The 12,799-nt window shown below is 39.6% G+C and overlaps 2 protein-coding genes across 7 annotated transcripts in view; one reads left to right on the top strand and one right to left on the bottom strand.

Annotated features, from left to right (window-relative positions):
• The window catches only part of GOLM1 (golgi membrane protein 1), a 26,613-nt gene extending 18,284 nt beyond the window's left edge, over nucleotides 1-8,329 (top strand). The window contains exons 5-9 of the mRNA XM_082336449.1: nucleotides 1,251-1,389; nucleotides 3,974-4,103; nucleotides 5,387-5,674; nucleotides 7,760-7,873; nucleotides 8,208-8,329. Coding sequence (XP_082192575.1) covers nucleotides 1,251-1,389; nucleotides 3,974-4,103; nucleotides 5,387-5,674; nucleotides 7,760-7,873; nucleotides 8,208-8,272 — 736 coding nt within the window. The 3' untranslated portion in view covers nucleotides 8,273-8,329. The remainder of the gene's footprint in view (nucleotides 1-1,250; nucleotides 1,390-3,973; nucleotides 4,104-5,386; nucleotides 5,675-7,759; nucleotides 7,874-8,207) is intronic.
• NAA35 (N-alpha-acetyltransferase 35, NatC auxiliary subunit) overlaps nucleotides 8,104-12,799 on the bottom strand; it is a 38,802-nt gene continuing 34,106 nt past the window's right edge. For all 6 annotated transcript variants that reach the window (XM_082336440.1, XM_082336442.1, XM_082336444.1 and 3 more), the window contains one exon: nucleotides 8,104-12,799. In XM_082336440.1, the coding sequence (XP_082192566.1) occupies nucleotides 12,740-12,799 (60 nt within the window). In that variant the 3' untranslated portion in view covers nucleotides 8,104-12,739.

Here is a 12,799-nt window from a genome sequence, read left to right as displayed (position 1 = left end):
AAAAACAAAAGAAGAAGAGAGAAAGATAAAAAGGGTTAAAAAACCGCAACAAACTCCTTTGCCACTGGGGCCAGCAGGGAAGAGAAGCCATGTGGTCCCCAGCCAAGCCCCTTTCTTGGGCACGCTCTCCAGTGCAGTGGGTGCTGACAGTGATTTTTCACCACATTTTCCACTAGCATGATGTACTTCTCCTCAGGAACCGCTCAAACCCACTATTGCTTGTTCCTGTTCACAGTGGGATCAAAGCATACATCAAAGATCGTCTGATGACTGGTTTCTAAGTCTTCTGCATGTGCGTTACAGGGTAATGCTTATCTGCGTTGTTACTCCCTAGGTCTTGTTCTTCCTCTAATATAAACCAAAAGTTACAAAACAGGTTATGAAGAGAGTGGGGGAGAACGGGTGATCTTGCCCCGATGGCAGTCACTTCCCATGAGAAACCCAGCTTGACAACCCTCCTGGGGTTTGCACAGGATCCTCAGCACAGCCACAAAAGGGGAAAACGTTGCCCTGGCAGCTTCAGGAAAAATACTGCCACAACAGCCTAGGGCTTACCTAGAGGTTATGGAGCCGTGAAGGAAAGGCAGGCTACAGAACTGCAAACAGAAGACCCCTGGTGTCATGAAGGTTTAGGCACTGATTGCACTGTGTAACTATTAAAAGTATATAAAAGATATACAACACTTGCATCTTTAGGAAATATTCCTTTTGGAACGTATAATAGCTACTGATGAACTCCATTTCTGTAACATATGTTTTGTAATGTCTTGCAGCACTGCACTTTGGTGAAACACTGAGAAAGGCTGTTCAGTTTGCTAGCAGTAGCTTACACCTGTTTTTTATTTCAACTGGTACTTTGCTGTTTCCTCTTCCTAGCTAATATCCAAATATGCATTTCTGTTATCATACTAGAAGTGCTTCAGAGACCAAGATTGATTTTGACTTAACTGAAATTGACTGGTTAGCGAAAGACAAGAAAATTCATGTAGCTTGTAGACCTGGTCTAACGAGCAGTTTAAATTAATTTCTTCCAATAGAACTTGGACTGCCTGCACCACGAGTTTGTCCTTACGACTTAGGTTGACACCCCATTTTTTCCTGCTGACTTCTTAAATGTAAGCACAGATAATGGAACTAAGAAAATAATAAAATGAAAAAAAAAAAAAAGAAATACATCATTTTACAAAAGAACATTTTAGAAGAGTGTGGATGAAAGTTTACAACTGCTCACTTGTTCATGTTTTCTCCAGGTCACAGTGCATCAACCAGATGAAAGAATTAAAAGAACAATGTGAAGAAAGGATAGATGAGCTTACAAAAAAAGGTGGTGATGTACCACAAATCAAAGAAAACAAAGACTTCTCAGAAGATTCAAAAAAAAATATCCAGGTATGGTTTGGGTAATTTCTTAAAAAATCTCTTTGTAGTTCTTAAGGGGTTTTCCACCTTTCTGTTCTCTCCAGCTAACATTAGCCCATCTCATTAAGTTTTGCACTGCTTTCCTTCACATCTCTTGAATGTTTCTGATCTATGGGAAATGGAGTGATTCCAAGGACAGAACAAGACAGAGGTCCTGCAGGAGACTCCACATCACTGTGTTTCTGAGACGGGCAGAGTTTGAGAGGTGATGCGGGGAGTGGTGTGGAGCCCATTAAAGAATATTTACACTGCTGCGCTTTGGTTCACAACTCCTTTTGACTTTGTTGAAGTTGCCTTTAGTGTTGAAGATGTGTGTTGAGGATAAATTGTGAATCACTTCAGAGTAGCAGCATGCCTTCAATATCTTGTTGTAGTCCGAGGGTCTTTGAGGTCCATCAGCTATGAATTTTCACATAAATCCTAATTTCAGCCTTTTACAGTGGGAATGAGGGGAAGATCAAGTGTTTTACCTGATTGCTTTTGGATATTCTGAGTCAAAGAACCACAAAAGGCATGGCTGTACCTGACATGAGAAGACTCGCTAGGATAGGGCAGGCTTGCCGCATAGGGTGGCTGCATGCCAGCTGACTCTTCTTGGGGTACAGAGGGAGTGAGGAAATCCTGAGAAAAGGAAAAATTTCAGGTCATCCTGTTGTCTTGGCATGTGAATTATTGGTGCTTCTTCAGTGAAGCAGGATTTGGTCAGGAGTAGGACTTGATTGGTTAAGCTTGATACAGATGGCCCTGGAAACACGCAATGAAGCTCCTGGGCGAGAAGGCAACTAATATATTTCTATGTACCGAAGTAGCCCTTCCTTCACAAGCACCAGTTACAGAAGTTACATTTTTTTACCTCTGATTGCAATAGGGCCCTTCCCCCATACCTGGGTGACCAGCTCTCATTGCAAAGCCAGTGGGTGTTTGGTGATACACGCCCTTTTCTCTTCGGCTAGGGAAAGGCTACTAGAAGAAACAATTTGATGAGTTCAGAAGTGGAAAGCATAAAGCAACGAGGGTTGAAGCTGGGTTTTGCAAACAGCTGGAAATGGGTGGGAGAAAATGGCTGAAGCATCTGCCCAGAGACCCCTAGGTATTCAGGTAATGGTTGCAGTCTGTGTCCAGTCCTTCATGTGAAATGGTGGGAGAGAGAACTGCCAAAGTTTGTGACCTTTTATCCTGGCAACCTTCATTGTCATGAATGAAGCATTAGAGACTGGAAATGCTAGCCAATTATCCCTTCAAAAAAAAAAGTGAAAGCTCTTGTTTGTCAGTAACTTTTATCAACAGTGTCACATAAATAAAAAGTAATAATAGTAATAGTAAATATATAGTAATAACTAAGTAAAAAGCCCATCATTTGCAGGTGATACGTTGGTTTGACAAACAAATGTATCTTGTTTAATGTCAAGATGTAAAATACTAACTATTTGGAAAGTTGACATGGGGAAGACCATGCTAGAGAGGTGGTCAGTTTAATTTCTAATGTTGCTTTGCAGCAGATTTTCATTTACATTACTTGTACCAGATGCTTTTTTTTTGTTTGTTTTGGGGTTTGTTTTGTTGTTTTTTTTTTTTTTAACCATTTCCAGTTTGGAAGGGAAATCATTCCAGAAGGAACCTGAGGAGTTTGGCTGAAGCCCCTCTGCAGGACAATTTCAGTCTCCTGCAACAAGTCCCATAGCTGGAGGCAATCTTTGCTCAAAGCAGGCAGCAGGTTAGGCATGGCAGGTTATCTGTTCTCCTTTAATCTATAGATGGGATGGTCCCAGATGAGATAACCACTAATATAGCTACAGCCTAAATAAATTTTGTCTGCTTGTGTTCCCTAGTATCTGTGACAGTGTTTCTTATGTCAAGCTGTAACCTTCTCCGTTGTTTGTTTGCCCAAGGATTGCAACTCTTTGCTTGTACAAAAGCTGAGTTATTTATCATTAGTGGAAGGTGAACTGAGGAAATCTATGTACCTTTTTAGCCAGTGTTTTAAGCAGGTCAATGGATCAGATGCTGACAGCAGTCTAGTACCAGTATTTAATACATTCTTAAGTGAGCTCCATCACGTGTAAACAGATACTGTTATCTAGTTGGTGGATGTATGTTTTTCTTCTCTTAATCCTGCATTCAACATAGTTTTAGACCAGTTCTGTACAGGCTTGCTTAATTGAAGTCTTATTATGCCCAAACTCAGTTTACCTGTCCCTGTAGATTACTAACAGTAGTTAATGCCATCTGTTTTTTCGCTCTGCCGACCCTGACACGGTAGCAGGGCAACAGTGGAGAAATGTGTGGCGTTATGGTTCTGTGACCCTTAGAGAATAACAGGTAGTGTTTCTTGTGAAACACGAAGAACAGTAACCTCACAGTTAGCTGCAATAGAAACATTGCATTTTCAAGATTGTATGGTACGTCCATCAACGTAAAAATTTCAGTCCAGGTATTTCTGAGTGCCTTAGGAATTCTTTTTCCCTACTGAATTCTTATCTAACGTCCACTCCTCTTTCCAAATCCAGGAGTAGTTATATAGACGGATGCTTATCTGTGTACATTCACTTTGTAGGTTAATATTCAACTGCCAGCCTCGATGCAAGCTGAGTTCAAGCAGGCTGACTTGGAACAGCAGAAACAAAATGAAGATGTACCTAAAGCAGTACCTACAGTAAAAAAGATAGACCTGCTGCAGGCTAAAGGTGAGCTGGAAATCACTATCTTAACTAGCAACTCATTAACAACGTTTGTAATTTAATTGAACATTTAAAAAACATTTTTGTACACAAGATTAAGATGGAAAAAGTAACACCAGTACACTGAACTACAATCAGTTTTCCAGCTGTGGAGAGGTATAATATCTATTCAAGCAATTTTATTACTAGCTTTTCTACTGTTTCAGTTTTGTTGTAATTGACATGTTGTGTGTAAAGGAAAATACAAATATTTACAATTCTGAAGTCCTGTTCCTCATTTAATATGGAGGAAAATATCCTGCTTTCAGAAGCAATGATTTTCAAGCACATTTAAAATTTGCTTTTTTTAGTAAGTTTGACACATCTAGCCTGCTACCCCACCCTACGGAGTAGCTGAAAGTTAGGCTTTAAACAAAGACCCATCCATGCTTCTCATGTATTGTCACTGAGCAAAACGCAAGTAAGGGAACTGATATGCAGGAGATCAGGTCAGTTAACCTAATGGTTGCTTTTGGCATTAAACTCTCAGAAACTATTAATGTGAATGGATGTATCCTAGCGTGTCAGTCTCGCATAGTACTGGGTGTGATAGAAATTCAATTTCCTATTTAATTATTCTTACATGCTATCTCAAATTACAATCTTATGAGTATGCAACTCTCATTTTAGAGAGCTAGCAATTGAAGACAACACCTATATATAGTTTATTCAGGCAAATTTTATCGTAACTTTTTTAGTTAAAAATACAGATACACAGGAAAAAAGATATGGTAATGTCTGCTAAAAGTAATAGCCCTCCTGCACTTCCTCTTCATATTTAAAAATAAGAACAGCCTTGCTTTACTTTCAAATCTCCTCATGTGACTGCTTTCTCCTGAGCTACTTTTGAAAACCAAATCAGTTTTATTGTTAGTAATGAAATATTACTACACAGAAACCTGATGCTTATACAGCACACTGCAATTTTTATTCAAAATGCTGTTTCACGTGCCCAATTTATTAACTGCACATGCCCAAATTTTAAGTAGGTAAAAGCGTGAATCTGTTGACAGTAAACAATGCCACAGTAGACTCTACAAGTCTCATCCTTTAGCTGTTCCCAGTAGGAAAAACATGGGTTGTTGTCTTTGTCTTTCTCTTTGGAACTGATGTGGCTGAAAGATGTTCTTTCAGAAGAAAAACAAGAATTGAATGAGAAAAATAAAGAAGTATTTATAAAAGGTTTTTAACTTGTGCCACCACTGAAAGGCATTATGTTTTTTACTCAGACTCATTTTTATTGTTTACAGAAAGAATAAACGACCTAGCTGACATCAGAAAACAGGAGCCTAAGGCAGAAGAAGAGAAGCTTTCCAGTGAACTGAAAAACCCACAGGATGCACTCAAGGCCGCTGCAGGTCATAAGGAGGTGCTGCCTGAGTCAGAGAAGGAGCTGAATCCATCCGAAGATGAAAAACGTGTAGTAGGGCAAGATGCGTTACAGCCGGCACCGGAGCAAGCTGCCAGTGAGGAAATTGAGAGGGAGCAGCTCCTAAATTACGATGCTAAGCAGGACGACTCGCCCCCCGGAAAGGCTGGTTGGTAGCAGGTCACGTATTGTTAAGAACAGTGGAGAAATGGAAGTGTGGAATAGGGCATGATTTCTGCAACAGTGGTGGCAGCTGGCCAGACTTGGTATAAAGTTTCCTACAGGTTAGTGTGAGGTGTAAAAGGTTAGTCAGTCCCCGGCAGTCTTCTACAGTCAGTGGGTAAAGATGGAGGCTTCTGTTTGTGCAACATGGAGCTACCAGGCTGGGTTCGTCTGCATCACCATAGCAGCCTTCCTGGCTCTCTCTCCATTGGCCCTACAAGGCATTTGGGGAAATTAGCCCCAAAACTTTTTGGTATTGAGGCTATAGAAGAATATGATGCATTTGAAAAGGATGAGACGTTAGCCATCCAAAGCATTGATGTGTAGAGAGGTACTACCTATTGACGTTTTGCAGATACTCCTTTTTGTAGTGTCAATATGTAAATGCTAGCTATCCCTATTTCAGAATGAGCTAGCATGAATAAAACTTGACCTAAGACTTCAGGTATCTAAAGTTCATTATTGTGAGTCTGCAAAACTGCAGATCAGATGTTGCAAAGGTGCCCGTTCGTGGCATCTGCCACCTGTGACCCTGAACCATGTGTCTCCAGAGCACCGAGCAGCAGAATGTTCATGTTGTGCCTGAACCTGACCAGAATCTAGACGTCCCTCTGTCTGTCTTGAGGAACTCAGTCTCTGGTGGACCCAGTAGCCCAGACAGAGTAATCAAGAGGAAGCCTTGTGGCAGTCAGAGAGGGAATCGATGCCCACAAAAAATGCTGTTTATGCTTTTCTAGAAAACACGTTCATAGAATCATGAGTAATGGTGTTAACACTGTTGATAACTTGGCAGGGATAAATAATCTTATCTGCATTGCTAAAGTAGTATTTTTCCAACTGCTCCAAAAAGATGCTGGCCAGAGCAGGCTGTCCCCCAAAGAGACGTGAACACATAAGTTACCTAAACTGTTTCTGTTTTAACAGAAATAAAGAGCAGAAAGATTAGGTAAAAAAAAATCATCCAACACTTAGTGCAAGAAAAAAACTCTGCCATGTAGCCTGTGAAAGGCCAGAGTTTCTGTGAGCACTAGCAGGATGTTCTTCAGGCTTCATCGTTCCAACAAAAATACCATACCTTACTGCATACGTTCCTTGTAGCCAAAGGAACCTCGGGTAGAAAAACGTTTCTGCTGCATTCTCTGAGCATTCTCTCTCTTTCAATAAGAGCTTCTTTTAAAAGTTAGGGACCTTTAGGTCTATAACTGTAAGAATCTATTTGATGTGGTGGTCTGAACGTGGACAACATAAGGCTAAAAGTTTTCAAGCCTGTTTCTAAGCCAGTTACTAATTAGAGGGCTTGGCTTGAGAATGTTCAGAACCAGAGACTCCGATCTCTCTTAACTGGAGTATGCTTATACCTCTATGCCATGTTTTTTTTCTTGCTGGTTAACTGAAAAATAAGGGTAGTAATTTGCCAATCAGAAATTCCATTTACTTCTGAGCTGTCTATACAAAGAAATCTTAAGATAGTCAATAAAAGTTGCTCGAGATGAATTAATGACTGGGTGAGGAAAATATCTTATGGAAAAACACTTTTGTGCCAAGTTAGCACATCATAAAATACTCTTTTTTCTTTATGCTATATTCACAGCTTTCTGCTTGGTGGGCAAAATAAAACCAGAAGGGGGGAAGCTGAGATACGTTTTAGCGGTGGTGGTAACACATTTAAAAGCAACACCACAGTCCAATTTTCAGCATTGGCTTGGGGTTCTACTCTTCCTTAGCCTGTCCTTCAGTGTAGTCTGAAATTGTTTAATGCTCTTCCTTTCTGTCCATCTGAGTGCTGACTGAATTTTATTACACTTTCCAAATCCCAAAAGATTGTCTTTTATCTTGTCTTTAGACAAGATTTACAGCAAAAGCTGCTCTGAAATTTAACAGTTCAAAAGGAAAAATAATATGAAAACCTACTCTAAACAGCAATTCATTCAGCAGCAAAGTAAATTCTGTGGAAGATTGTTACAGTAACTGTTTCTTGTGCAGATGATCTTATGGTATAGCATAAAACTAATTAATTTTAACATTTTTCCAGACAAACAGGAACATGAAGCACTGAACCAGGACAAGGATGTTGATTACAATTTAGATGAGAATGAAGCTGAATCAGAAACGGACAAGCAAGCAGCACTTGCAGGGATTGAAAATGGTAAAAAAGAAAAAAAAAGTTTTCACCTAAGTACCGCATGCTGAAAATTTTAAGATGCTATTTTGAATGGTCTCCTGGAGCAGATACAGCTAGCTAATTTCTGTTCTTTGAGCTTTCCCTCATGGTGACAGCGTGACCTATTTTCTGTGTAGCATCACTGAGGGTACTGTTTAACATGTGAGGGGGTGGGGACAGTATCTGTAGCTTTACTATACAGTATTTCGCAGTCCTTTCAAAGTTTCTCCTGCTGTGTTCTAGATTGTTTTCTAGATGAAGAGCTGTCACTTCTGCCTCTTAAGGAGATTTCTGTACCTTTTTCTTTTTTCCTAATTAGTTCAAAACCCTGAAGATGCAAAGAACCACTTGTCTGAGCAAGGTGAAGAACGACAGAGGTTGTGAACAAAGGAGGTTCATGATGCAACTTCGTCACCTCTTCATATAAATGCAACAATGATGAGAGCAAAGTGATCTGAGAATGTTTTGATTATCTTCTCAAGGTTTCAGTAAGGGCCCAAATGAAGTAGTATTTTCTTGTGAAGTTTTAGTACTGTTTCAGTGGTGAAAAAAATAGTATTAAATCTCTGGAGACTTGTTTTAAAGAGGCTTGACCTCTGCAATGACTCTCTCCTTCCTACCAATTATAAACTTGAAATCAGGTAGCAGTAAGATTAGTAACTCTGAAGTCAGCTAACTTGTACGGTCATATTGCAATAACCATATGTGTGGATTGGTGCTGGATGAGAAAGATCCATCCTTGGCAGAGGACTCTCTCCCCTGAGCAATGCAGTAGAGAAATCCTCAGCCTAGTTTTAAGAGGAGCTTAAGAGGAGCTAACTTACTCACTGTGACAAAACATTGGAAGGATGAAAAATCCTAGGCCGCCGCCTACCCTGGTGCCTGTTCTGGTACCTTTTTATTGCAATGTCGATAGAGTCAGCAAGCGTGATCATAGTCCTCAGATATTACGCAGCATGATACATTTTCCTGGGCCTCCTCAATGAAATTGCTAGCTTACAGTACTGTAACCAGGCTGAAACACCGTCCTGGTTGTGTTCTTGGCTTTTAGGTTAAAGAAAAGGATTCTGACAGTAATGTCTTCTCATTAAGAGATACGCAGGAATATTTTTCTGAAAGCTTTGTTGGACTCCTGTTCACAAGATCAGTACTACAATATGGTTCAGTTACCACTAACTTGCACAAGTTCAGAGTGTAAAAATTCAAACTCCTGAACTTTTCATGACAGAAGCCATCTGAAATGGTGTGCTATGACTACCCTCTACTCCACCCAGCCACTGTCTTCTGCTAAAAAGTAGAAAAACAAATGCTTGCCTTGTAGAACAGCACCTCAACTGTTCAAAGTGACTAATCTTCTCTGCCGGACTTTTGAAGAAGGTAAACCAGACTATGCATTTACCAGACATCTCAAATGTCTCCCACAGGGGAAGCTGTAGTTGTTGTGAAGTCCTATGTTACGCATAATGTTCTTAATGTTCTGTAGTCTTTGTCTTTTCTGTAACTTGTTGAATGTAAACTAGAAACTAGTTTACTTGCGATAACCTAGAAATACCCTCTACTACCACTAAGGCACCCTTAACTGCAATACAACCTGCGTTGTGTGTTGCCAGCTGTTTTGAAGATTGTATTTGTGTCCGTTCTCAGGACCGACACCTGCATTTGAAACAATCATCATCTTTGTGAGTACAAACCAACCGCTGTTGAGACAGCATGGGAGCAGACAGACATGACTGACTTCCCAACCAGCAATTCCATTTAAGAAATAACACATTTGTCTTGACTTTCTCTTAATGCATTTCATTTTTTAACTACTTCTGTGGAGTGTCATTCTTCAGTGTACTAGTTTACAACTCCTATACCTTGAGATGCCTAAATATGCAAGTGGAAGGTTGGTTCTTCTGTGTATGAAGAGAGTATCAGCTGTCATCAAGTGAAAGGCAGAGCTCAAGTCAAATGGTGCCTGTTAAGCCTCCGTACGTAAACAGCTCACTGATTGATAGATTTGCCATGTCTGACTTGAATTCTTCCAAGAAAAGCACTGACCTCCATTACTGAGTTCTTGGTTACTCTTTTGTTTTCACCATTTAAGTCAGACTTAACTGGTCTGGGCTAATACAGTCAGTATAGCAGGGAAAACAAATGCTTGTAAGCAGGCGAGAAAAGGAGGTATGAGCATCTCTTCTAACTAACAAGTATTGGGAAACTTGTGCTATTAAGTTATGTTATGTATGTTTTGCAAATAATGGCATGTTTTACTATCAAAATGTTTACACATTCTGAGTAAAAGGGGCATTTTCTTAGGACTTACTCTGTAAACAGTTATATAGCTGAGATGCAATTAATCAGGCATTAATAGTGATAGTTAAACAGCATATATTCTAACAGTACAAAATGTACAGTGAAACACTATATTCAGGTTGAATGAGTGGCTTTAACTTGAAACTGGTAAAATCCCAAACAAACAAACACAGTCCTTACGGTAATGAATATATTGCCAGGGAATTCTTCTAAAACAAATTGTTTTGGCTGCATTTCTGTACAGTACCCAAACTTGACTGGGCTTGTCGCTAGCCAGCTAGATGATGTTCTCTCCGTAAACAAGACCACCTTTGTACAAAGCACACTTGTTACACCTCTGGCAGCAGTAGGGGGGCTAAAAGCCTGTTTAAGAGCAATGTTCCAAAACATAAAGGAATACAGTGTCAGTCTCAATGGCTTCAAGTGCTAAAGGAATGTAATGAGGGTGGTAGATTTCTAGTAAACAAGGGGCCTGTATGTCTACTATATAGAATTTTAAAATTAAAGGACTTTCAGTTGAACCAAACAAGAGATTAACTTGGAACTGTGGTTTATGTAGTGTTGTCTATCACTAAAATTTTTAGTTGCATGAGGCAGGGAAAGCTTCTTTGCTGTAATCATCTTGGGGTTAAATTAATACTTGTCCTTGATGTTGTTTTTTAAAAACTAAGCCTGATCCATTTTAGATAAGCATTTTAAAATAAAAATAATCTTCTCTACTATGTATTCATCTTATTCTGTTAATGTTAATGAAAATGGGAAAGACGATCATTCCTGTTTCCTTAGTTCTATAAATGATGTGGAACTTTGCTTCCTTTGGAGAAATACTGAAGGCTGTCCTTGAGCTGCTGTCATTTAGTTCATGATTTTTAAGACAGTAAGGATTTTTGTGATGATTGTTTATAAGAAGGCAGCAAAAGCCAGATGAATTCTCGGTGCTCTGCACTAGGACCAGTTTGCCATCTTTACAACTACAGTTTCCAGGAGTTTCATTCACTTGGCAATGATAGAGAAGCATTCAAGTATATTAATCATGATGATAAGAAAACAGGTAAAATGGTCCGTAACCTCCTTAGCAGAGAAATCAGGAAAAGCATGTCTTCAGGGCAGTACTCCAGCTTCTTTCAAGAAGGTGCAAATTGCTAGCAGACAAGCGGGTGTGCCGCTTCAGAGTTTCTTCATTGTTTTCCAGCTCTGGCTCAGCAGTGCTGCTGCTTAGGTGATGGAGTTAAAAGTGGTATTACTCCACAGTAAAACTGTGTGTTAGGAGAAACACAAACTAATGTCTTGCATGGTCAAGAGGGAGTTAAAAGATCATCACTATGGAGGAAGCCACTTTGTACCACAATGAAGAACTGTCCTGTTCAACACAGTCAAACCTGGAGGATGTGCTTTTATGGCCCAGGTAAGACTTAGCAGTATGGTTTATCAAAGAGCAAGTCAGCTCTTTTAACTTTTTTTTTCCTCTTGTAGCAGAAGGTTGGTCAGCACAAGAACTTTGCTCTATTATTTCATATCTGGAAGCACAGGATGAACAACTGCTCCAAGAAGGAAGGGGTAGGTTTGGGGCTCCTCCTGTTTGGGATTTCTACCTATATCAACCATTACAGAAGGCAGTAGGATCCAGCAGCAGCATTACAGTCAAAGCAAGAGAATGAAGGTCATGCACGAGCTGATAGAGCAATGGAAGAAATTAGCAATCCCTCCTTTGCAATGGCAAAGTAACAAAAGGATTGAAATAAAGTTGCAGAGTACTTAAAATACATTCCTTGTGTCTTGTGTTCCTGTGTGACTATTTAGCGTTAGCTATGCAGATTCTCCAGTACCATGAGGAATAAAGGCAAAGGAACAAACTGCAACTAGAAATAACTTACTCCATTTCTCGCTGTCGGGACTTCTCCTGCATTTGAGACAAAATACCTCCTAGACAAGTGACTTCAGTAAAACAAAAAATCACTGAATTCAGTGCAGTAGGAGCTAAATGACTAGTTTTCATCTGCTCTTTATTTCTATAAAGATTGTTTTTAGCTTGCAGGTCTTGGCAAGAAAAGAACCCCATCTCTCTACTTACAAAGTGAGCAAATTTGATGCAATTTAGGCAAAAATATGGAAACTCAATCTCCCAAAGTGGCTCTGTCCAAAGCAGAATTTCAGTAGCTTAGCTGTGCCTATCAGACATGAAGCTCTACTGCATTATTTTTATTCAGTCAAAAATGTTACTAAAAGCCTAAACCACCATTTTCTGTCAGAGCTCATTCATAAAAATGGTTTATGATTACATCTTTAATAAAATCAATTAAGGTAAAACATTCTTCAACAATACAGTTGATTAAAATCAGCTTCATCCATAAAACTTTGTACAAACCACTTTAAAACAGCAGTTGTCATTCAGATCACATGAAGGCGGCAGACACTAGATATTCCATGTAACAGTACTCTTATCCTGGAGATCCCTCTCAGTCTGGGTACAACACTAGATATTCCATCCTACAGCTGGTATCTGATGCACACATAGATTATGTTTCAGGCATCCTAACAATAATCCCTTGTCTTTCAAACAAGCTTCACAACTGGAAAATATTTATGAGGGGAGAAGTCAAATTCTGGAGGAAC

This window comes from Platalea leucorodia (genome assembly GCF_965183815.1).
Source record: "Platalea leucorodia genome assembly, chromosome: Z".
Classification (NCBI taxonomy): domain Eukaryota; kingdom Metazoa; phylum Chordata; class Aves; order Pelecaniformes; family Threskiornithidae; genus Platalea; species Platalea leucorodia.
The sequence above is the reverse complement of the archived record's forward strand: the minus strand, read 5'-3'. Positions and strand labels throughout refer to the sequence as shown.